General features: G+C 38.6%; 1 protein-coding gene across 2 annotated transcripts; it reads left to right on the top strand.

Moving 5' to 3' along the window:
• Positions 1–14,353: 14,353 nt before the first annotated feature.
• LOC109050330 (vitellogenin-like) lies at positions 14,354–21,185 on the top strand. 2 transcript variants are annotated; one of them, XM_042749388.1, is made up of 28 exons: positions 14,354–14,478; positions 14,631–14,657; positions 14,767–14,918; positions 15,039–15,290; positions 15,384–15,545; positions 15,631–15,779; positions 15,876–16,026; positions 16,109–16,266; positions 16,339–16,504; positions 16,585–16,710; positions 16,792–17,010; positions 17,097–17,314; positions 17,401–17,498; positions 17,606–17,730; positions 17,818–17,919; positions 18,022–18,141; positions 18,254–18,440; positions 18,528–18,630; positions 18,715–18,900; positions 18,985–19,099; positions 19,188–19,377; positions 19,464–19,756; positions 19,854–19,898; positions 19,983–20,060; positions 20,143–20,349; positions 20,435–20,577; positions 20,672–20,810; positions 20,898–21,185. In XM_042749388.1, exons 1-28 carry the CDS (start codon positions 14,439–14,441, stop codon positions 21,021–21,023), a joined length of 4,077 nt encoding a protein of 1,358 aa, XP_042605322.1. In that variant the 5' UTR covers positions 14,354–14,438; the 3' UTR covers positions 21,024–21,185. The 2 variants fall into 2 exon arrangements, with proteins under 2 accessions (XP_042605322.1, XP_042605321.1); XM_042749387.1 differs by having other exon boundaries at positions 16,585–17,010.
• Positions 21,186–23,936: the final 2,751 nt, after the last annotated feature.

Genomic DNA, 23,936 nt, shown 5'->3' with positions numbered 1-23,936 from the left:
ATATAACTTTGATAAAGCAAAGATACCTATATATAATAACAGCATACAGTTAATAATATGTAATGTTTGTATTTATTGTAAGATACTGAGTGGGGAAGCGGGCAAGTGACAAAAGAACAAACGACTCGAACTCAAAGACTCGAGAGACGAGCTAATAATTTCTGTTTCTGGTACAGACTGCATAGCTTCAGTTTATTGGGATGTGATGTGACAAAAGAACGAACGATACAGAACGGGAGGTGAGGAAAAGTAACAGACTGCATAATCTGTAACAATAAATTAATAATTTCTGTTTCTTATAATTTGGTCTTGGTTGCATTATAGTTTTATTGCATTACCAGTCTTATTCAAAACGTTGCGTAAGTGTCATGGAATTTGTCTATTAACATACATTTTAATTATATTGTGCTGGAATAAATGAAATGACTTGGAAAAAAAGATTTGTTCACATTGATGCATGAGATTCAAAGATAAGTTTTTTTAGGATTTTTGTATATTGCCATTGTTGTTTAACACCTACCATTTATTTTCTCTCTCGCACCACATTTTGTGTGTTCTTGGAGCAACATTTAATGAAAAAAGAAGTGTAATAATTGGAGTAATAATTGGCAACATTTAAATAATATTCTATAATATTTCATAGAAATATTGATGTATAAATTATTTCCATATTCACTTGCTGTGTCTCCCAAAATGCCTGATAAACATGATTTAAGTCCTGATGTCCTCTACAGTGGAATCAATGCCCTGTTCTGTAACAGAAAGTAATAACGTTTTGACATAACGTCTGAGATGTTGGTTTATGGAATACAATTTGAAAAGTAGTCCGATTTAAATTATAGTCACACAGAATTGAAAATTCCATTGGCTAATTACAGGGCCTAACGTTAACCCAACTGATAGTTGATAGTTTTGTTGCAAAGCACAATATAATGGTGAAATTAGATCTTGTGTTTGTTAAGTTAAAACTGATTTATTGTTGTATAAGCATAACAAGCATCATAGCAAAAAGGCTGACAAACTTAAGAGTTATATCCACCAATTAACATTAGCCCTTCATTCATGACATGGATAACTTAATAATCATACAGAGAGAACATAGTTGCATACCTTTATCTTTTGCTAGTTTCTCCTCTTCTTTCTTTTTTTATTCTAAATTAGGCACCTGATGGCTTTGACCTTTTCCTGTCCATCTCTGTGTTTATTTGGCACTCGACAATTAACAGATTTCCCATCCCCCAACACTGTCACTCACGACCAGAAGTCAAGACTAAACCAATTCACCTTGGTGACCACATAATCGTTTTCAATTACCTATTTTTATGAGCCATTTCACATAATTCAGAAAAACAAACATGTGCAGGAACTATAGGCCTGTATTTATAATATTATCAATGAAATGTGCGTTATTTGGAAGAAAAGTTGAGGTGCGACCCCGTTCCATTTGGGAGAGACCCAGAGTTGAACTGTCTCCTGCGCCGAGCCCCGCTCCCCTTTCCCCTTCTCACAGCTTCTGTGCACGGCTTTGACTTTGCGTGCATTTTCGGTCTCTTTCGCGCACTCTCACTCTCTTTTGGACACACTTGGTCTTTCTCAAGCACTGTCGCTCTCTTTCGCCCTCTTTTTCAGTCTCTCTCGCGAACTGTCGCTCTCTCTCTCGGCGTTCGCATCACTTTTGTCCAGCCCGGCGCCTCATACACGGCACCTTCTCAGCAAGCAGGGGCGCCAATTTGCCAGTTCCCAAGGCAGTGAAATGACAGATAATAGAAAACTGTGCACGACAGACTTTACTTTCACTTTGCGTTCATTCATATTTCCAAAGAAATATGTTAAATAGTATTTCAAAAGACCAAAACCTATGTTTATTGGTTGAATATGGGACAGTTTGAATCAATCTGGGCACGGGGGTGGGACTAAGCATCAACAATCATTTCTGTTTGGCTCAGAGGAATGAAATGCATTGATTTCTTCTGATGAATGTTGTCAAAATGTGATGACGTAATCACGTACACTACAGAGCCTATGAATATCCAAATGAGAGAATATCTCTGATACGCGGAGAATCTCCGCTTAATGTCACTTTTTAAAGCATTCAGATAGGATTAGCGACCTAAAGTTATTACACATTTAAGAACAACAGTTATATTTAGCCGCGGACAGGTGTCTCGGTCTTTGAGGGTTAACAGACGTGGTCAAAACAGGCAAAGTGAGATCTAAATACTCTTGTACATAGTCCTCGAGCAATCGTGTACCCTGCTCGAGGGCTAATAAAAGTCTTGCAGTGTCCATACCTGGCCAATGTCCATGTGAAATGCTACTGGATCCTTGTGGGGGCCGAGTATTCTGTTATGGAGAGAACAGAGAAAGCGTGTGGATCCATATGCAAAGCTTTATTTAACAGTCGTGGTCAAAAACAGGCAAGTGTAGCATTTGGACCAATCAGACACACAACAATTTGTTATATTTAACAAATAATATCTAACGCCCTCTCATCTAACCAAAGGGTCAATGGACCCTTCCCCCAGAATGCAACTACCATCTCAAGAAGGCAAAACAGGCCTCTGGTTCCATAGCAACTAAAGACAAACTATCTGATAACACAAGTTTTATGGCTCAATGGAATGCGGGCAAAGCAACTCTTAACTCAAATCTCTCTAAAACAAACACATAATGCCCATAAAAAGGGACTCTTCCCTAATAAGTTCATAAGAAAACCTCTCTTTGAATGAACACACATATCCTTCAGGTTATTGTGTATATTATTGCTGTTCTTGTATATTGTCTGTTCAGCATTTCAGCATTTCAAGTCGCCTTGAGCCCAGCAGTCCTTTGAAGACTAGTTAGGTTAGTTTTCCACATGTTGGTACTATGTGCTAGTTATGCCACTTTAGATTAGGAATTAATTGGATGTTTGTGTAGACTGGTTAAAATGTAAAACTTGGTTTTGTTTACACGAAAATCTTGTGTTAGAGACAACAGGAAGTTATAGATGATTAGTGAATCAGGCTGAAATGTAGCCAAATAAGTACAACCGATTGTTGTTTACTGTTAGTAAATTAGCATTGCATCGCTGGGTTATGCGGGTTGTTTAAATTCCTTTTATAAATCAGCATTGTTTTTGTCCTCTTTGAAGCACTGGAATTATTGTATTGAAACAGTGACTTTATGGCCTGTGGAGATTAATTTGAATGATAGAACTAGAAAATTAGTTTTTGAGTGTTTCATTCATCTTGATCTTATGTGTTTCTAGTGTTATAGTGGATTATTGAGCTAGGCTATATGAAATGTTATGTCAATATGGGTAATACTGAATAATCATTTAAGTCTAGGATGTTTTCTGGCATCTCTTTTTTGTACACAATCTTCATTATGTAATTTTTATGCTAGTTCAGAATGACTTCCAATGAGGAATCAAATGGAATCGAATTTTCTAGATAGGTGCACCAAAGAACAACTTTTAGCGTGACCTGAGAGTGACGTTAGAGCAAACGTGAACGGAGGCCGTATGAGATGAGGAAGCTAGAGCTTGAACTGGAAGTCAAGAAAGCGGAAGCTTCTAAATCCGTTCAGGTTGTGCAGATTTCTTTTGATGTTGGTCGAAACCTTAAGATGGTTCCTCCATTTTGTGAACGCGATGTAGACAAGTATTTTGCCCATTTTTGCCCATTTTGAAAGAGTCTTCTTCTCTAAAATGGCCAGAAGAAGTCTGGACTTTACTGACAGGGAAGGCACAGGAAGTGTTCTCTTTCTCAAGAAGAAAGTGACGATTTTAAAAAAGTAAAAACCACCATTTTGAGAGCGTATGAGTTAGTGCCGGAGACTTATCGCCAACGATTTCGGCGTTACAAGAAACTTGAAAAACAAACTTATGTTGAATTTGCTTGGGAAAAAGAGATTATGTTTACAAGATGGTGTCAGTCTCAGAAAATAGAAACTTTGAACCAGTTTGAGGGAGTTCATTCTTGTAGAAGAATTTAAAAACTGTGTACCAGGATCCGTATCTACTTATTTGAATGAGCAGAAAGCCCTGACCTTAGATAATGCAGCTGTGTTGGCTTATGAATTTGTTCTGACTCACAGAGTTTCTTTTCCTGATAGAGCATCAAGTGACCAGAGTAAAAGGTTGTTTCGGAATCTGTGGACACCTCCAGTGATTACATCAGGCACTGTGTTAGGTGTGCCCCCTGTGAGTCAGAATGTGTCATCAAATAATAAAGGTAAGGTGGTCTGCTTTTATTGTCACAAAGTCGGACGTAAAATCTCTGAATGTACCGCTTTAAATAAGTCGGCTAAGCCAGTTGGATTAGTTGGGCTTGAACCATTGGAGATTAATACTCACAAACAGAATTCTGTGGGTAGAAAGGTGATAAAACAGGTAGATATTAGGTATAATTATACAGAGAATGCTCCATTTATTACTACTGGCATCGTGTCTCTGCCAGGACAAGAGGAAAAATTTTCTGTGCAAATCCTGAGAGACACGAAGCTGCTCAGTCCTTCTTGTTAGAGGGAGTTCTTCCACTCTTAGGTCAGACTGCAACAGGGAAGGATGTATTGGGGGATAGAAATTACTTTCTTAAAAGTTCACTTACACAAGGTACATCTTACCTCTGATCTTGTAACCGGTGATGTGATTGTTGGAGTACAATCTTCTCTTCCTGTGCCAGGTATTGCTTTTATTCTGGGAAATGATCTTGCTTATAGGAAATGTCTGGGGAACATCAAAACCTGTACTATCTACTGTTGTAGTTTCCTTACCTGTGTCTGCAGATATTCCTAATGAATGTGGTCAGAAATTTCCCCATGTGTTTCCTTCCTGTGCTGTCACCCGAGCCAAGAGAAAACATCTTAAAGCTGATCGATTGTGTGAAGGTGAAGTCTGTTTACACCCTGACCATGGAGGTAACCATGGAGGAAACTTCACCTGTTCATTCTGAAAATTATGTTGTTGAAAGTGGTCTTTCATCAAATGAAGTTGGTGGTGGGACAGCTGAAGGTAAACCACTTGATATGACATTAACAGACAACATCACTTTGGACTCATCTGACTATTTTTCTGAGGAGTCTGTCTCTCAGAAGAAAGGAGTATCAGAAGATCTTTTGTCCTAAGATAAATTTATTCAAGAGCTGTTATGGCCCCGGTTCGTTTCTCATTCAATGGAGGTCATGCAAGAGAGAACGATCGCTTGTGGAGAGACTTTAAAGATTCAGAGAAAGCATTTAATTCCTAGAAGGGAATTTAAAGGTTGATTGGTGTCGTTTAATTAGTGTTATGAAATTGGAGCGAAGCTTGGTGTCCTGAGACAAGTTTTCCAAAGCCATGAAAAGAATGAAAGGAAAGTGTAAAGATATAAGGTAGAAAGTACCATATACATGTGTTTCAAATAAATGTTACACCATACTACTGCTGCTGCTGTTGTTTTTCTTTCAATAAGCAAATTTAAAGGGTATACAATAAATTAAATGCCAAACGAACATACAATAATAAACCTTTGTTTTTATCAAAAGTAAATCATGACACCACATAAAATATAAAAAGGTGTAACAATTTATCCAGTTTAATAAAATAAATGAACACAAATAAAATAAAGTAACAAACTGACTCCAATATTTTTTTTTCTACATCATGCTAAAGTTTTACAGACTATGAGACATTCACATTTCCCATAAAGGACTGATTATGGTTCTTTTGTATTGCAAACATGATACTGACTCTGAACTGCTGCTAATCATTATTCTTTTGTCTATAATATTCTGACCATTGATGCCCGTCTCACACCTAGATTGCCTACACTTCATCCTTTTATAGTTGTTGTGTTTAGGGGATACGTGCGAGCATTGCGAGTTATGTTTACATTAATCTTCACCCTGCCACCAGCAGCGTCAGGGTGTCGGAATGTTCCAAAACAGTACACCGTCGCTCAGCCTTTTCATTCTTTTTTTTGCCCCCTAATGAAGAACGAAAACGATCTTCATTAGAAGTATACCGGGGCCTTTAACTGATGTAACTCTTAAACCTTTGCTTTCAATGGTCTGTACTGAAGGAGATATTGAGACTCTGCTACCTTCCTGCTATTTTCTAAAAGAAGGGCTGTTGTTTAGATGGTGGGTCAGTGAAAATGAACCAGTCACTAAAGCTTATGTTCAAGTGGTACTGTAGTACCTCTTAAATTTAGACTATCTGTGATCAGGTTAGCTCATGATGGACTGGCTGGACATATGGGGGTGAGGAAAACATATGATCGATTGCAACGTAAAGTCTTTTGGCCTGGATTAAAAAGAGATGTGGCTAAGTTTATTCGAACTTGTCACGTGAGCCAACTTACTGGTAAGCCAAACCAGAAGATCCCTGTGGCTCCCCTCCAACCTATACCAGCAATGTCAAAACCATTTGAGTATTTGCTTGTTGATTGTGTAGGTCCTTTACATAGGTCATAGACCAGTCATCTGTATTCACTTACAGTTATGTGCTTATCTACTCGATATCCAGCAGCGTATCCTGTCAGGTCCTTCACTACAAAATCTATTCTCAAAGCTTTAACTGACTTTGTCAACATTTGCCATTCCCAGAATTATCCAGTTTGACCAGGGCTCTAATTTTCTGAGCCGTCAGTTCGCTAAGGCTTTGTGACAGTTGAAAATCAGTCATAACTTTTCTAGTACATACCACCCTCAGAGTCAGGGGGCCCTTGAAATTTTTTATCAGACCCTGAAGTCATTTCTGCGGTCATTTTGTGTTGAACTTGGGACTAATTGGGAGGAGGGGCTGCCTTGGCTGCTTATGGGTGTTAGAGAGTTTACTCAGGATAGTACTGGATTTAGTCCAAATGATTTGGTATTCGGACATGAAGTTTGTGGTCCCACTCCGGTTCTTGCTGATAACTGGATCTCAACTGAACCCTCCAGAAATGGTGGTTTTCGATATCGGCTGTATAAGGCTCGAGCAATTGCCCAGAGAAAACTGGGGAAGTCACAGAGTAAAATGGAGAGGTTGTTTAATAACAAGCAGTATCTTGGGAATTTGGGGTTGGAGACCAATTATTAGCTTTGTTGCCTCTTGTAAATAACCCTTTTCAAGCCTGTTTTGCAGGTCCTTATTCTGTCCTTGAATGCCTCCAGGGACATAATTATTCTGCTGAAATCCCCGGAACGACGTAAGGGAGTACAGGTTTGCTACATAAATCTGTTAAAGCCTTATTTTCCTCTTACATCTTCTGTTGGGTTAGTAACCACTGTGTCAGATGATTCTTCACATTTGAGTGGGAAGGGGACTTCCTCCTCAAAGAGTTTTTCTTTGGATTGCATTGGGGATGACTGCATTAATCTTCCTCGAGGTGTTATTGAGGGACAAATGAATAACTCTGAGATGTACGAAAACTTGGTCCATCATTTACCCCATCTCTCTGTCTGAGAAAAGTGACATTCTTCAGTTGGTGCATTCTTTTCCTAACTTGTTTTCTTATGTGCCTAGCTGCACTACAGTTATTGAACATGACAATGATGTGGGTACTGGTACCGGGTACTGGGTACAAGGACACTGATAACACCACACAGCCACAACAAGCACTGCTCATGGACACTATCTCGGTTGAGCCCTGCCCACTTTGAGTCATTGAGGACTGTTGCACTGCAGCTGTCTACCAGCCATGATTCGTTTAGAAACATTAAAATCCAGATTGTTTGTGGCTATTAAGTCATTGATTAGAAATGATTTATTTTTTAGTGAGCGAATGTTTAAAAATCCTAACTTGATGGCAGTGCTTTGTGTCTTTACGATAATCTTAGTTTGATGCATAATAGGCCGCAGATTAGATGAGTTAGCCCTTCGGCTTGAGAAGGCCTTAGACTTTCTATTACGTGATAAAACAGAAATAGAGAAAGCTACAGGCACCCTCTCTCCAGCATCTCCACTTCTATGCTTCTCACAGAAAATGGAGGAACTGGTGTATGCTGGGACCAAACTCTCCCACTCTTTTACTGCAAGCCCCCAGATATCAACTAAAAAACGGCAGGCCCCCCAACCACCAAAGCCTGTCGGCCCTGCTCCTGTGAGAGCTCTCTGACTGCTGCCAAAACGCCAGGGCCCAAAACCCTCCACCTGCTGTAGGTGAACCAAAAACAACTGATAGCAGCTCTCAGTGATATGTGTCGGTTCCCGCTATAATAGCAGCAACATTCACAAATGTTTACAGAACAAGCAGGAACCCAGTGTGCCTGTAGCTTTCTCTATTTCTGTTTTATCACGTAATAGAAAGTCTAAGGCCTTCTCAAGCCGAAGGGCTAACTCATCTAATCTCCGGCCTATTATGCATCAAACTAAGATTAGTGTAAAGACACAAAGCACTGCCATCAAGTTAGGATTTTTAAACATTCGCTCACTAAAAAATAAATCATTTCTAATCAATGACTTAATAACCACAAACAATCTGGATTTTAATGTTTCTAAACGAATCATGGCTGGTAGACAGCTGCAGTGCAACAGTCCTCAATGAACCAGCCCCTCCTAAATTTACTTTCATGAGTGTCTGCAGGACTGTTAGGAGAGGTGGATGTGTAGCTGCTCTATTTAAAGTCTATCTATGCAAGCAAGTGTCATTTGGTCAGTACTTGTCTTTTGAATATCTAGGGATTGCAGCACATCCAGAACGCTGCTGCCAGAATTTTGACTAGAACCAGATAATCTGAGCCTATCACACCAGTCCTCAGGTCCTTACACTGGCTTCCAGTTACATTTAGGACTGATTTTAAAGTACTTTTACTCGTTTATAAATCACTCGTTAACCTGGGACCAAAATACATTGCAGATATGCTCACTGAATATACACCTAACAGACCACTCAGATCATTAGGATTGAGTCAGTTAGAAATACAAAGGGTTCACACAAAACCAGGGGAGTCGGCTTTTAGTTATTATGCCGACCGCAGTTGCAATCAGCTTTCAGAAGAGATCAGATGTGCTAAAACATTAGCCACTTTTAAATCTAGACTCAAAACTCATCTATTTAGCTGTGCATTTATTGAATGAGCACTGTGCAATGTCCGAACTGATTGCACTGTATTTTATGTAAAATCATTTTCTATTTTTAATTGCCTTGCCTTGCCTTTGGTACTGCTTTACCAATTAAGCAGCATGCATATAGGGTAAATCCTATGAAGCGTGAATTGTTAAAAAGGGAGGTTGTTTACTTGTTAGATAACAACTTGGCTGAGCCCAGCTTTAGTGTTTGGAGTTCCCATTGTCTTCTCGTAAATAAGCCAGATGGATCCTACAGATTCTGAACAGACTATTGTAAGCTAAATTCCATCACTAAGCCCAACTGTTACCCTTTACCCTGCATAGAAGATTGTGTGGACAGAGTGGGGTCTGCAAAATTTGTGATCAAATTTGCCTTTTAAAAGGGAACTGACAGATTCCACTGACTGCTAGGGCAAGAGAACTTTCTGCATTTGTGACCCCTGATGATTTTCTCCAAAACCGTGTTATGCCATTCGGGGTTTGAAATGCTCCAGCCACCTTCCAGCACCTTGTTAACAAGGTGTTGTCTGGACTGTTTGGTTGTAAGGGCTTATTTGGAAGATGTGGTCTTGTTTAGTTCATCTTGGGCAGATCACCTAGTCCAAATAAGGGAGTTATTTTGTTGTTTGACCGAGGCCTCTTTAATGTTAAATCTGGCAAAATGCAATTTTGGAAAAGCTACAGTCACCTACTTAGGTAAGATAGTGGGAAATGGACAGGTTTGTCCAATTAAAGCAAAGATCAAGTCTATCTGTGCTTTTTCAGTACCTACAAATCGCAGAGAATTGCATAGGTTTCTGGGAATGGCTGGGTATTATCGTGGGTTTTGTCCAAATTTTGCATCCATAGTGCCACCCTTGACCGATCTTATAGGTACTAAAGTACCTTTTGAGTGGACCACTGTTTCTCAACAGGCATTTGATGGAGCAAAAGCCTTGTTGGCTAGTGCTCCCATTCTTGTTGCACCAGATTTTTCTCAACCTTTCTGTTTAGCTGTGGATGCCTGGGACAGGAGCGCTGGAGCTGTTCTTTTACAGAAAAATCAGGATGGAGTAGAACATCCAGTCTGCTATTTTTTTATTTTAATTTTTTTAAATAATGTCCATCAGCGAGTTCACTCCATTGTGGAAAAGGAGGTGCCTGCCCTTGTTCTGGCTATCCAACATTTTTAAGTTTATCTGGGATCTTCTACCAGTCCAATTGTGGTTTATACAGACCATAATCCTTTGGTATTTTTACATCGAATGAAAAATCATAACCAGAGGATAATGAGGTGGAGTCTCATTTTACAACCATTTTCCCTTGACATTAAACACATTCGGGGCAGCAAAAATGTCATTGCTGATGCCCTATCTCAAGCATGAGAATGTATATTTTGTTGTTTTCCCATTTTCCTTTCTCCTCTTTCTGTCCTGTTTTAATAGGACCCAGGAAGCTGGAACCAAGTGGAGTGAGGAACAACTTGTCAATTTCTTTTTCTTTTGCATTCCCTAGAGGAATACTTTTGTGGGGGAGGTGTTATGCCTTCCTGTTTCCCCCTTGCTGGTTCTGCTAAACAGTGCAGATGATAGTTGGGCCACAAGTGCATTCCATTATCTATTAAACCTCTGATGGTGTTAGTATAAAAGATTGATGCGCCTTAGCATAAGGTATCTCTTATTTTTTCTCTCGCTTACTTTTTTTCTCCTCCTAATATTTCTTTCCTTTATAGATTGTTAGTGTCAGAGTATTTGCACCTTTAGTTACCACAAGTGCGTGTTTTTTCCCCTACACGTCGGTTTTCTTTTGTTTGTTTAATAATAGTTTTTTTGTCCTTTAAATAAATTGGTTTATTGTTTGAAGAATTTGTTGTTTGCCTCTTTTATGTTGCGGTATATGAGCCAGCCATAACACTATCGCTTAACACAGTGATACGCTGAACAATACTCGGCCCTGAACAGTGTTTAGGGCCTCGTATTTAAAATGTGTGTGATTGGTTGCAGGTGAGTGTATAATCAGTACAATGAAAGATGGGAAATGTAGTCCAGGATGATGTTTGACAGTCTGTGTGGTGTGAGGGTCTATATAACGGGAGGACGGCCTCTGGTGGCAAGGGAATGGAAGTCCATGAACAGGATTCGTGACAAAGGGTGTGGTTAAAAATTTCAGCATGTGTGCGATCATATTACATGTGCGCTAATTTTCACTCTCAACAAAGCTTTGTGAATTTATTAAAAATAAAAAACTGATGTAAGTACAATGCATAAGTTTTTACACCCTTAACTTAGTGGCTAGGCCACTCAAGGATATTCACGGTTGTCTTTAAGACATTCTTTTTGTGTGCTTAGAGTCATTGGTGAACCTTCTGCCCAGCCCGAGTTTGTGAATGCCATGGACTAGGTTTTCAGAAAGGCTATTTCTGTATTTTGCTGTGTTGAGCTTTCCTTCTATTGACGAGTCCCTCAGTCCCTGCAGCTGAAAAACAGCCCCACAGCATAAGGCTGGCACCACTGCACTTTAATGTTGGGACGGTAGTGTGTAGGTGATTAGCAGTGCCTGGTTTCCTCCAAACATGATGCTTGGAATTGAGGTCCATCAGACCAGAGAATCTTGTTTCTGACAGTCTGAGGGTCCTTTAGGTGTTTTTTTTTTTTTTTTTTTTTGCAAATTCCAAGTGTGTTTTCATGTGTCTTCACTGAGGAGAGGATTGAGTCTTGCCACACCGCCATAAAGCCCAGATCGGTGGAGTGCTGCAGTGATGTTTTCCCTTCTGTAGATTTCTCCTATCTCCACATACGATCATGGAGATCAACTAGAGTGACCATCAGCTTCTCAGTCACCAGTCTAACCAAGGCCCTTCTCCATCAATTGCTCAGTTTGACGAGGAGGCCAGCTCTAGGAAGAGTCCTGGTTGTTTCAAACTTCTTCCATTAAGGTTAATGGAGAGACTACATGCTTCTGTGAACCTTCAGTGCAGCAGAACTTTTTCTGAACTCTTCTCTAGATGTGTGGCATGAGGTAATTCTGCTATTTTTTTTTTTACCTCAGGGCTTAGTTTTTGCTCTGATATGCATTATCAGCTATTAAACCTATTATTTAGAGGTGTGTGCCTTTCCAAATCATATCTATTCAATTGAATTTGCCACAGGTTAACTTCACTCGAAGTTTAGTAAAACCTGAGCTAAATTTCAACTGTCCCAAACAAGGGTATGAACACATTTGCTTAATTATTATGAACTGAATTATTTACATTTTTTATTTTTAATAAATTTGCAAAAACGTTAAACACCTGCTTTGCCATTATGGTGTATGGAGTGTAGATTAATGGGAGAAAAAAAGGAATTTAAAGCAGTTTAAAGAGGCAACATAACAAAACATGAAAAAAATTAAGCAGTATGACTTTCGCAAGGCACTGTAATTGAACAAAGCACACACATGAGACAACACAACTAAAGATGTAATACAGCATACAGTGCATCAAAGTTGTTCTGAATTCTTAAATGAAATAAACAGAGGTTTAGAGTTTTTAAAGAGGTTAATGCAAATACTCCCCATTTCATTGTTGCAAAAATCATACATTTGACTTGACTGACAGAAACTGGAAGCTGATAGATGAAAGAAGTAAGCTTGTGTGCTAATGTTTAAATCTGTGCTTGAAAATAGTTTTTTTTAAAAAACTTATATTTTATTATTTATTCATATGCTGGATGCAACTGAATGCAAGAGATGTAGACTCTGCTGTAATAATACAGTATGCAAGTGGTGTGATAGCTTTATTTCTTATTTTATTTGATTTTGAATTGGACTAAATTGGATTACATGATTTGATATAAAATGTTTAAATGAAATAAAGAGAGTGGGTAGCTGGCATAATAATGGGGGCAAAATAATTATTTTGAAGAGGTAAATTTGATTACCAAAATAAATTCCTGTGCAAATTGTTAAATGTCCATGTTTTCAATAGATGTTCAACAGTAAGTAGTTAAATAGGTTATAAAATTAGCATTATATACTAATTATGACCAATTAGAACATATAGGACCACAGAAAAAAATAGCTACAAGTCAATCATATCATGACAACCCTGACTGGCTGTGTAACAAACACATATTTCTAAACATTTTTAAAGCAAACAGCCTGAGCTACTCTAAATTATTTGTATTAAGGATAATACATTTTAAAATAAACAATTAAAAATATTTCAAGTAAAACTGTGACATGGTTTTGATGACATGAGCCTAAGGTAACCTAACCTTAAACTGATAGTCTAATGCCAAATCTGTCAACACTGTGTACTTTGAGAGCAAAACAAACAAACAGAAAAAAAACTGTGCAAAGTGTATATGCAATGAAATACTGCCATGCAAATAAGACTGGGCTATTCAATAGAATATTAGTCCACTGTTGAGTTGGATAGTGTGGTTGCAGCCAGCATTTTTTTGGGGGGGTGGGGGGGGTGGTTTTCATGCGAAATAGGCTTCAACATTTCTAAAATAAAATAAACTTCTAAAATTAAAATGGGAACATACTGTTTAATAGAGTGTTGCTTTCTTGATGGTGACATATGTAACAAGGTTGCTGACCCATGCTTTGAGTGATCACTTTAGATGGACAGGGCTCAAATAAGTGCAGGTTATGAAATGCATTAAAAAAAAATGGAATTTAAGCATTAGGCAAAAAAAAAAAAAAAAAAAAAATTGTCTTAACAGGGCGTTCAGTTGCATTCAAAAAAAAAATACAGCATTTATAGAATCATTATATTACATATTATGTAAAAGTTTATGTCCTTGTCCTTAAGTAAATGTACTTCTTTGCATTACAATCCTGTCAGTTCAGTCGTAAAAATTGTTTTATACAATCATATCAGCCATAAATATTTGTTATACCTTTTTATATTTGAGTTGACTGTTACAGTATAACTAAAAAGAAACTGTGATTTAATTTAATATTTTAGGCTTTGTTGTTAATAGTAAGCATTAATATTCTTGTAATATGCAGGTAGGACTCTTTATATAAATTACAGCATTAACTGATAACCTTTTTTGCCTTAAGAAAATTGTAATTATAACTGAATTCATTTCAAGCCAGAGCCATGATGTGTTCAGTAAATCACTGTTTAATACAAAGAAAAAATAGAAATTTAATGTCATGTTTTTCCCCTGCCGTATATATCCTTCTCTGAAATGTATGTGTATGAAAGAACTAAAATTTACTTTTCCTTCAACTTTTTAACTTAATTTAGCATATTTAAAACTGACATTGGACATTGTTCTGGAGGATGACATAACAGGCCAGGGTAACCTAACCTAATTGATATTGATGTTCAGATAAGCTGACCAGCCAAAGGCCTTGTTAATAATTCTTTAAAAAATTAATACCTGGTCAGCAAGAAACCACTATAAAAGTTTGATTTTTCTGAGGTGTTCTTCACAAACCACCAGCCATGAGAGCGGTTGTGCTTGCCCTAACTGTAGCCCTTGTGGGTAAGTTAAAATCTGAAATTTTATGTCTGAACTTAAGATGTTCCTCTTTCTCTTTTCCTAAAAGATTTCTCTTTATGTAAATGTAGGACCTCTTTAAAAACTAAATTAGACAAACAATTTTCAAAATGTATTCTCTCATTTGTTTCATTTAGCAAGTCAACAGCAACAGATCAACCTTGGTAAGTAATATTTCTTGGAAATTTTGGATCTTTTTAAACTGGTAATTTTACTTTTACTTTAACTATTGCATTTATGCTTAAACTCTGAAAAATACTCTACCTTTTTCAGTCCCCGAGTTTTCCCCTGATAAGACCTATGTGTACAAGTATGAGGCTCTACTCTTGGGCGGTCTCCCTCAAGAAGGTCTGGCTAGAGCAGGTTTAAAAGTGAACAGCAAGGTTCACCTCAGTGCCGTCAATGAGAACACCTTTCTGATGAAGGTAATGATTATTAAAAACTGCAGATTTCAGATGACACTGAAAGAAAACAACAACAAAATGCCATCCTTGGATGTTAAAAGGAAAAATGTCCTCATTTAAATGGAAAATGTCCCCTTACAGCTCATGGACCCTCTAATCTACGAGTATGCTGGTATTTGGCCCAAGGATCCATTTGTTCCTGCCACTAAGCTCACCTCAGCACTGGCTGCTCAGCTTCAGATTCCCATCAAGTTTGAGTATGCCAATGGTGTGGTTGGAAAGGTATTTGCCCCTGCAGGAGTCTCCCCTACTGTATTGAACTTATACAGAGGTATCCTCAACATCCTTCAGCTCAACCTCAAGAAGACCCAGAACATCTATGAGCTGCAAGAGGTGAGAAATTAATCCTAGTACATGTATGAAGGCATTAAGAAAGCCTTTTTGAGTTATGCAATCTTATATATTTATTTTTGACTTGTCCTTCAAGCTGGAGCTCAGGGAGTGTGCAGGACCCACTATGTCATCAGTGAGGATCCAAAAGCCAACCACATTACCGTAACCAAGTCTAAGGATCTGAGCCACTGCCAAGAGAGAATCATGAAAGACGTTGGCTTGGCATACACTGAGAGGTGTGCTGAATGCACAGAGGTAATGAACAAGACTGGAAAGACTTGAAATATTTACTCAATAAATTTAAAAATGTAAAATTTGTCACATACCTGTCTTTCAACAGAGGGTCAAGAGTCTGATTGAAACTGCAACTTACAATTACATCATGAAACCGACGTCCGCTGGTGTACTGATCACTGAAGCAACAGTTGAGGAAGTCCATCAGTTTTCACCCTTCAATGAGATCCATGGTGCTGCCCAGATGGAAGCAAAGTATGACTGATCCTCTGCGAGAAATATGAACTAACAATATTCCCAACACATTTCATTACTTTGACTTGAAGTTTCAAAAATAATTATTTGTTTCAGACAAACCTTGGCTTTTGTTGAGATTGAGAAGACCCCTGTTATTCCAATCAAAGCTGATTACTTGGCTCGTGGATCCCTGCAATATGAGTTTGCAACTGAGATTCTTCAGACCCCCATTCATCTAATGAAGATCAGTGATGCACCAGCCCAGGTATTACTTTAAACAATCTCCGAGCCAAAGCCTTTGAACCATGCTGAAGACTTTAACTGAGACTAGCTCTTACTCTCTCTAGATTATCGAGGTCCTTAAGCACCTTGTTGCAAACAATGTGGCCATGGTCCATGAAGACGCTCCACTCAAGTTTGTTCAGCTCATCCAGCTCCTGCGTGTTTCCACCCTGGAGAACATTGAGGCTATCTGGGCTCAGTTTAAGAATGAACCAGTTTACAGGTACAAATTTGTCAGCAGTAAGTTTAAAGGCAATTTTTATTATGTAAATATTTTAAACAATGCCTCTGGTAGGCGCTGGCTCCTGGATGCTCTTCCTTCTGTTGGCACACCAGTCATTGTAAAATTCATCAAGGAGAAGTTCCTGGCTGGTGAACTTACCCTTCCAGAGTTCATTCAGGCTCTTGTGGTTGCTCTGCAAATGGTCACTGCTGATCTGGAAACAATGCAGTTGGCAGCCGTAGGTTCATATAACTATACTTTTAAAATGCTGCCCTTCAAATATTGCCTAAACTAATCAATCCATATCTTGTCAAACAGAGTTTGGCTATGCACGAGAAAATCGCCAAAATCCCAGCTCTGCGTGAAGTTGTAATGCTTGGATATGGTTCCATGATTGCCAGGCACTGTGTTGCAGTTCCCACTTGCTCTGCTGAGCTCCTCAGGGTAAACAATTCAAGCCCTAAATATCTGATATATATATCTTGCTGTTTTCTAATTGTACTGTATGTGTATCACATTCCACAGCCCATTCATGAGATTGCTGCAGAGGCAACTTCTAAGAATAACATTCCTGAAATCAGTTTGGCTCTTAAAGTTCTGGGCAATGCTGGTCACCCTGCTAGTCTTAAACCCATCATGAAGCTCCTGCCTGGACTGAGAACTGCAGCTACATCTCTGCCCCTTAGAGTCCAAGTTGATGCCATCTTGGCCCTACGGAACATTGCCAAGAAAGAACCCAAACTGGTAAATGGCCGACATCAAACGAATTAATAAAATATGATTATGCACATTTTCTTCCAATAATAAGCTGACCTTGTTTCTTGCCACAGGTTCAGCCAGTGGCCCTGCAGCTTGTATTGGATAGAGCTCTCCACCCAGAGGTGCGCATGGTTGCTTGTATTGTGTTGTTTGAGTCCAAGCCATCAGTGGCTCTCGTCTCCAGTCTTGCTGGTGCTTTGAAGACAGAAACCAACATGCATGTTGTGAGCTTTGCTTATTCCCACATCAAGTCCTTGACCAGAATCACTGCTCCCGATATGGCAGCTGTGTAAGAAAAACAAACCATTTTTCATAAACTTCATATATCATGTCAAATGAGCATAAGCCACAAGTAATAATGTTTGTCTATTTCAGTGCTGGTGCAGCTAATGTTGCCATCAAGCTCATGAGCCGCAAGCTAGACAGACTTAGCTTCCGTTTCAGCAGAGCCCTTCAGCTGGACTACTATCATAGTAAGTGTTTCAAAATTCTTAAGAAAGCTAACAAATGATGTGTTGGGTGTTTATTAAAATGTTTAAAAGACTGCATTAATGGTATTCTTACCTATGTCTCTGTGCAGCTCCTCTTATGATTGGAGCTGCTGGCAGTGCCTACATGATCAATGATGCTGCCACCATCCTGCCCAGAGCGGTTGTAGCTAAAGCACGTGCTTATCTGGCTGGAGCTGCTGCTGATGTTTTTGAGGTGGGCAAAACATTTTTTTTTTTTTTTAAATCTGATTCATGGTTTAAAAATGTTTTCGGCCTCCACTCAATTCTTGCTCTCAAACAGATTGGTGTGAGAACTGAAGGAATCCAGGAGGCTCTTCTGAAATCTCCTGCTGCAGATGAAAGTGTTGACCGTATCACAAAGATTAAGCGCACCCTGAGAGCAGTACGTTTTCATGTCCAATGCACTGTATAATTTTATACTTATAAGCAATATTACAAACATGATATAGGCAAAATGTGTATGACTTATGTTTTACCCCTTAAGCTAACAAACTGGAAGGACTTACCAAACGATCAGCCATTGGCTTCAGCCTACATCAAATTATTTGGACAAGAAGTGGCTTTTGTGAAGATTGACAAGACCATCATTGAAGAAGCTATACCGGTTTATCTCAGTTTATCTCTCCTCTTTCATTATTGTTTCTTTTTGAGATCTGTCTCACAAACAATTCTCATAATTAGAACTATTGTAAGTTTCTCAACAACACTTTCCCCAGATTGTGACTGGACCCAAACCACGTGAACTGTTGAAGGCGGCCCTTAAAGCTTTGCAGGAAGGAATTGCCTGGCAGTATGCCAAACCCCTGCTTGCAGCAGAAGTGCGTCGTATCTTGCCAACAGCAGTTGGTGTGCCCATGGAGCTCAGTTTGTACACTGCTGCTGTTGCTGCTGCAAGTGTCAATGGTATGTTTTTTCTTAGAGTTTTATATCCTTTCTTCTGATATGAGGGGGTCACCACTTAGGATGATGTTGTTCCATTTATCCTTTTAGTTAAGGCCACCATTACACCTCCTCTTCCTGAGGAGATTGAGACTATGACTCTTGAGCAGCTGAAGAAAACTGATGTTCAACTCCAAGCTGAAGCTAGACCAAGGTATATATTTGCAGCTACATTCATGAAGATGAGATATAATGCACACAACATTCGCTTTACAAACAATCTCCTTTATTCTTTCAGTATTGCTCTCCAGACCTTTGCTGTGATGGGAGTGAACACTGCCTTGATCCAAGCTGCTGTTATGGCGAGAGGAAAGATCCGTACAATAGCTCCTGGAAAAGTGGCTGCAAGAGCAGACATTCTCAAGGGCAACTACAAGGTGGAGGCTCTGCCTGTTGAGGTCCCTGAACATATTGCTACTTTGAGGTAATGAAATCTTAGTGATGCCAGTGAAGAAAAAGTTGTTTGCCGTGATTGCTCTTTTGTGAAAGTGTCTTTTACTTTTATGTACTTTGAGACACATGCTGTGGTCAGAAATATTGAAGATCCTAGTGCTGAAAGGATTGTGCCCTTTGCACCTGAGTTGTCCCAGCAAAACCCCCAAAATTCTTATGCTGGTGATTTGGTAAGCTTTAAATATACATTTGGGAAAAAAAAAATGCTTCAGGCTTCAAAGTGTAAAGTTTTCTTTATATTATGTTTTTTCTTTCCAGTCATCTGAGAATTCAGATGAGGTTCCTGTGAGAGCTCCTGCTCCATTTGACAAGACTCTCTGTCTTGCTGTCCCATACATTGAAATCAAGGGATGCGTTGAGGTGCACTCTCATAATGCTGCTTTTATCAGAAATGAACCTCTGTACTACATAATTGGACACCACTCAGCCCGTGTTACAGTGTCAAGAGGTATACTTACAGAAAATATTACATTCATGAAAATTGACGGATTTTCAAATAAAATGACAACTAAGGGTCTGTTGTTTTGGCTGTAGCGGAAGGTCCTGCTGTTGAAAGACTGGAGCTTGAAGTCCAAGTTGGTCCTAGAGCTGCTGAGAGGCTCCTTAAACAAATCAGTCTCATTGATGAGGAGACTCCAGAAGGAAAGGCTTTCCTGTTGAAACTGAAGGAAATCTTGGAGACTGAAGATAAAAACAGGTCAGTCTCTTCTGAAAGCAGAAGCAGCAGCAGCCACAGCAGCCGCAACAGCCGCAGCAGTAGAAGCAGCAGCAGCAGCAGCAGCAGCAGCAGTTCAAGCTCCTCCATATCCAGCTCTCGTGTGACCAAGGTGAGGATAAGGAATGTCATGTGTTGGTTAAATCACCAATGGTTGTGTCATAGGAATGTATTTTAATTGTAATGAGTCATTTTACATGGATTTTCAGAATGCCACCATCATGGAGCCTTTCAGGAAATTCCACAAAGATCAGGTAACTACTAAAAATAATATTGGTAACAATATAGTTGCTTTAGATGATCAGATACTTATGTGTATAACCTTATTTTGCTTGCAGTATTTGGCACCCCATGGTACCTCAAAGAAAGTTAGCAGTGGAAGTTCCGCATCAAGCTTTGAGCGTATTCAGAAACAGGTGAATCAGTTAGTGTAATTTGTTTGGTCATAATAACACAAAACTCCAATTATATTAATATTTGTATGGTTTATGCTTACAGACCAAGTTCCTCGGAAATGCAGTTCCACCTGTTTTTGCTGTCATTGCCCGTGCTGTGAGAGTTGACCACAAACTGCTGGGCTACCAACTTGCTGCTTACTTTGACAAACCAACTGCAAGAGTGCAAATTGTTGTTTCTTCCATCGCTGAAAATGACAATCTGAAGATCTGTGTGGATGGTGCTCTGCTGAGCAAGCACAAAGTGACTGTAAGACTGGAAGTGTGATTAAAAAATTGTAGGGAATAAATTTTTCTCAGGTTTAAGGATTATTAAGCATAAATCTGTTTTTCAGGCCAAGCTTGCTTGGGGTCCAGAGTGCCAGCAGTATGCAGTCACTGCTAAAGCTGAGGCTGGTGTACTGGGTGAATTCCCTGCTGCACGTTTAGAGCTGGAATGGGAGAGGCTGCCGATTACTGTCACCGCCTATGCTAAAAAGTAACATTCATCAGCATAGACCAACAAATGTGTAGTGTAGAAAACGGCACTGGTTTAATTATCTACTCTTCTCTGTGTATCCTGTCACAATTAGAATGTCCAAACACATCCTTATGGCGGCTTTCCAGGCAGGATTCAGACTTGAAAGAGTAATGAACAGTGAGAAAGAGATTGAACTTACTGCAGCCTTGCCAAATCAGAGGTCCTTGAATGTCATTGCCAGGATTCCAGAGGTGAAATAGTTACCCTTTAAATTATTATATCTCATGAAGATATAAACAGAAAATACAACTAATTCATTTTTTTTCCTGCTGTTGTAGATGACAGTGTCAAGAATGGCTATTCCTCTGCCATTCTCTGTTCCCATCAATCCAGATGGATCTCTTTCCATTCATATTGATGAGGACATTCTCTCCTGGATCCAGAAACATATCAAGGAAGAATAAGACATAAAAATAACATTTGACATTTTTCAGAAGAAAATGTTGAGCTCTGTTAATATATATTTGATTGTTCCTCGACAGTTTAATTGAAAGCATTACCGCTGTTGTCATGTACAGTATGTATTGTAATACAGTCTAATGGTAATAAATAGCTTGCAAGTGAAACTGTGTGATCTCCTTTCATTTTACAATAACAGTACAATATTGAGTAACAGCTATAACCAGTGTTGGGAGGAAATGCGATAACTTTTATTTTTTTCTGAAGTAACAAGTAAAGTTTGGCATTACTATATAAATTTACATAATAACATTTGAGTTACTTTTTTTCTTTAGAAGTAATGCAAGTTACATTTCAGTTTAAATAATTTGCATTAAAACATTTTAAAGTTCTGAATTAAATTGAACACGTCATGTAAAATCCCACACTCATGTGTGCATGGGACAGACACTAGTCAGAAATGAGAAAGCAGGCCAGAGCTTTACATTCATGTGATGGAAGTATTCTCATTATTTTTATTGTCGAATAACAGGAGAAGGGAATAGTTGTTAAGTATAGATTATGTGCAGGTGAAAAATGCTTGTCAACTGCAAAAAACACCACTTCGAAATAAAAATAAATAAAGTAAAATAACAGCACACAGTTATAGAAAACTTCTGACGACCTGGAATATGTCTCTGCCACTGCGGATCCGGACTGCTCAGAATAAAGGTTCACATTCTATAATTTGCAGTTCTGATGCCTCTATCTGAATATACTGTATAACAGGGCTATTCAAAGAGCTTCAGGGGGTGGTGTTATCTATACAATTAGAAATTATATTGAAATACATATTCAGCAGTAAAATTAACTAATATTACCAACATCAATATCTATAAAGAGTTATGTCTGTCAATCAATTAAACAAATAATTAATTAATCTCACATTTTTCTGTAATATTAATCATGATTAATTGCACATTTATATTGTCATAATTTCATATTGAACCTCCAAATTATAACATGACATGCATTTACATCAAATGTTAACAGTGGTAAAATCACAAAAGTACATTATTTGCATGTGCTTTCAAGCCTTGCCAGTTAAACATTTCATTTGCGTACTGTTCTGACATGTGCTTTTTCTGAGCATATACACCTGAACCATGCGCACACTAAAAAGCCTATTAAACAGGGCCTGATTACTGGACTAAGTTATCTTTCGTGTCTGATTGAGCTAATACTCAGGGGCGGATTTAGTGAATTGAGGGCCCCAGGCAAATAAAGAAATGGGGCCCTATACATTTGCGCACATTTACCTAGATCAACCTAGAGGTTCATTTTTTGTCGTGATGCTTGCTGCTGCACAATGGTGCCATGTTGTGTCCAATGTTTCTACATTTTTATGCACATAAAAATGGGATTCTTTCATTTACATTTACATTAATTCATTTAGCAGACACTTTTATTATTTCATGTTCGACGTGCCGTCGTTGTAGACCACATAAACCTCACAATTAAACTATAAACCATTTTTTTTAAGAAAAGGGATGAGTCAGAAGTATAAATTATTTTATTATTTAAAACAGATTTATGTGGGTGAATTTTCGCATTGGTCTGAACAAAAACTGCAGATTGGATTATTGAGAATGCACATTCATTCTCTGCCAGTAGGAGGTGCTGTTGGAACATCAGAAATATATTGGTTTCCCCGATAATGATAATCTTAAAATATGTCAGTGTCATTGTTCTGTGTCAAGATGCACACCTGTAACGTTTTCTTCTAAGGCATTTTTGTAAAAGTTGCTTAAATATCTTAAGTTAACTAAGGCCTAGTTTGTAAAACCGGGCCTTCAAGTTTTTAATACTCTAATCAACATGGGCATGGACAAATATGGATGCTTTATGTAATATATGTTTATTATTAGTGAAACCTTAGTTAACAGAGCATAAGGAGTAGACATGTTTCATAGGTCATAGATGTTTTTCAAAGAAAGAACTTATTCATGTCTATTAGACACATGAAAAAAAAGAACATAGAAATACCAGGTTCCTATTACTTCTTTTTCTTTGCACTGAGCAATTTACTTACATAAACCTGTTTGCATTTTCGCAGACAGGGCAGCTCACTTCTTCTGAACATGCAAAATGTACATGTATTATTTATTATTACATTTGTTTGCCTCTCTGTGCCACATAATATTTTTTGATGCAGCTAAATTCTCAAAACTGTTTTCATTGATATATTTGATTGTTTCTGTTGTCAGACAACGGGATGAATGTGAAATAGTGACTGAAACGCGACCCATTAGGACTAACCAGCTCTCCTTTCCCAGATGTTAATCTGCACAAAAATCCTGATTTATAATCGTGCCGTCGTCTGATAAAATCAAATAGGCTACACACAAGTTAAAGACAATAGCTGTGCTGTGATTTCGGCTATACTTGCATGTAAAATTAGAGAAGCTACACATCAGTGTTTTAACTGAAAGCGCAGCTCGTTTCAGCCCCTCGCTGAACAGAGCAGACGCAGAGAGAGAAGTGTGCGCGCGCGCTGGGAAAGAGAGACCTCGCGCTCGTGCGGCAGTCAGCTTCAGATGCATCATATTTTCATTTGCTTCAAGCAGGATACACAAGAAGCACATTCAACCTGGACACGTAGACGGTTGTCGTGGTAATAAACACCGTAAACAGCAACCGTTCGCATGTCCGCACTTAATGCGCATTTCGTATATGAAAAGCATTTAAGGGGGCCCTTGGCTTTTGGGAAACAAAATACTGCTTCAGTCAGGACCACTTTCAACAAAGTATATTCGTTACAATTATATTGCATACTGTTAGTGTTGGCGGTATGGTTCTGTTCTGGGCAAAACTCCACACTTGACTTTAATCCCCACTTAGTGTCTTTTATGAAACAGGCCCCAGGAGTTTACCCCATA

This window comes from Cyprinus carpio, chromosome B22 (genome assembly GCF_018340385.1).
Source record: "Cyprinus carpio isolate SPL01 chromosome B22, ASM1834038v1, whole genome shotgun sequence".
Classification (NCBI taxonomy): Eukaryota; Metazoa; Chordata; class Actinopteri; order Cypriniformes; family Cyprinidae; genus Cyprinus; species Cyprinus carpio.
This window is presented reverse-complemented; position numbering and strand designations above follow the sequence as displayed.

Bases quoted from the DNA above. Each gene is read 5' to 3' on its own strand.
- LOC109050330 (XM_042749387.1), top strand. From the start codon at position 14,439: ATGAGAGCGGTTGTGCTTGCCCTAACTGTAGCCCTTGTGG. The intron at 16,505-16,584 runs GTAGGTTCATAT...CTTGTCAAACAG, and splicing joins AAACAATGCAGTTGGCAGCC to AGTTTGGCTATGCACGAGAA. The intron at 17,315-17,400 runs GTAAGAAAAACA...TGTCTATTTCAG, and splicing joins GCTCCCGATATGGCAGCTGT to TGCTGGTGCAGCTAATGTTG.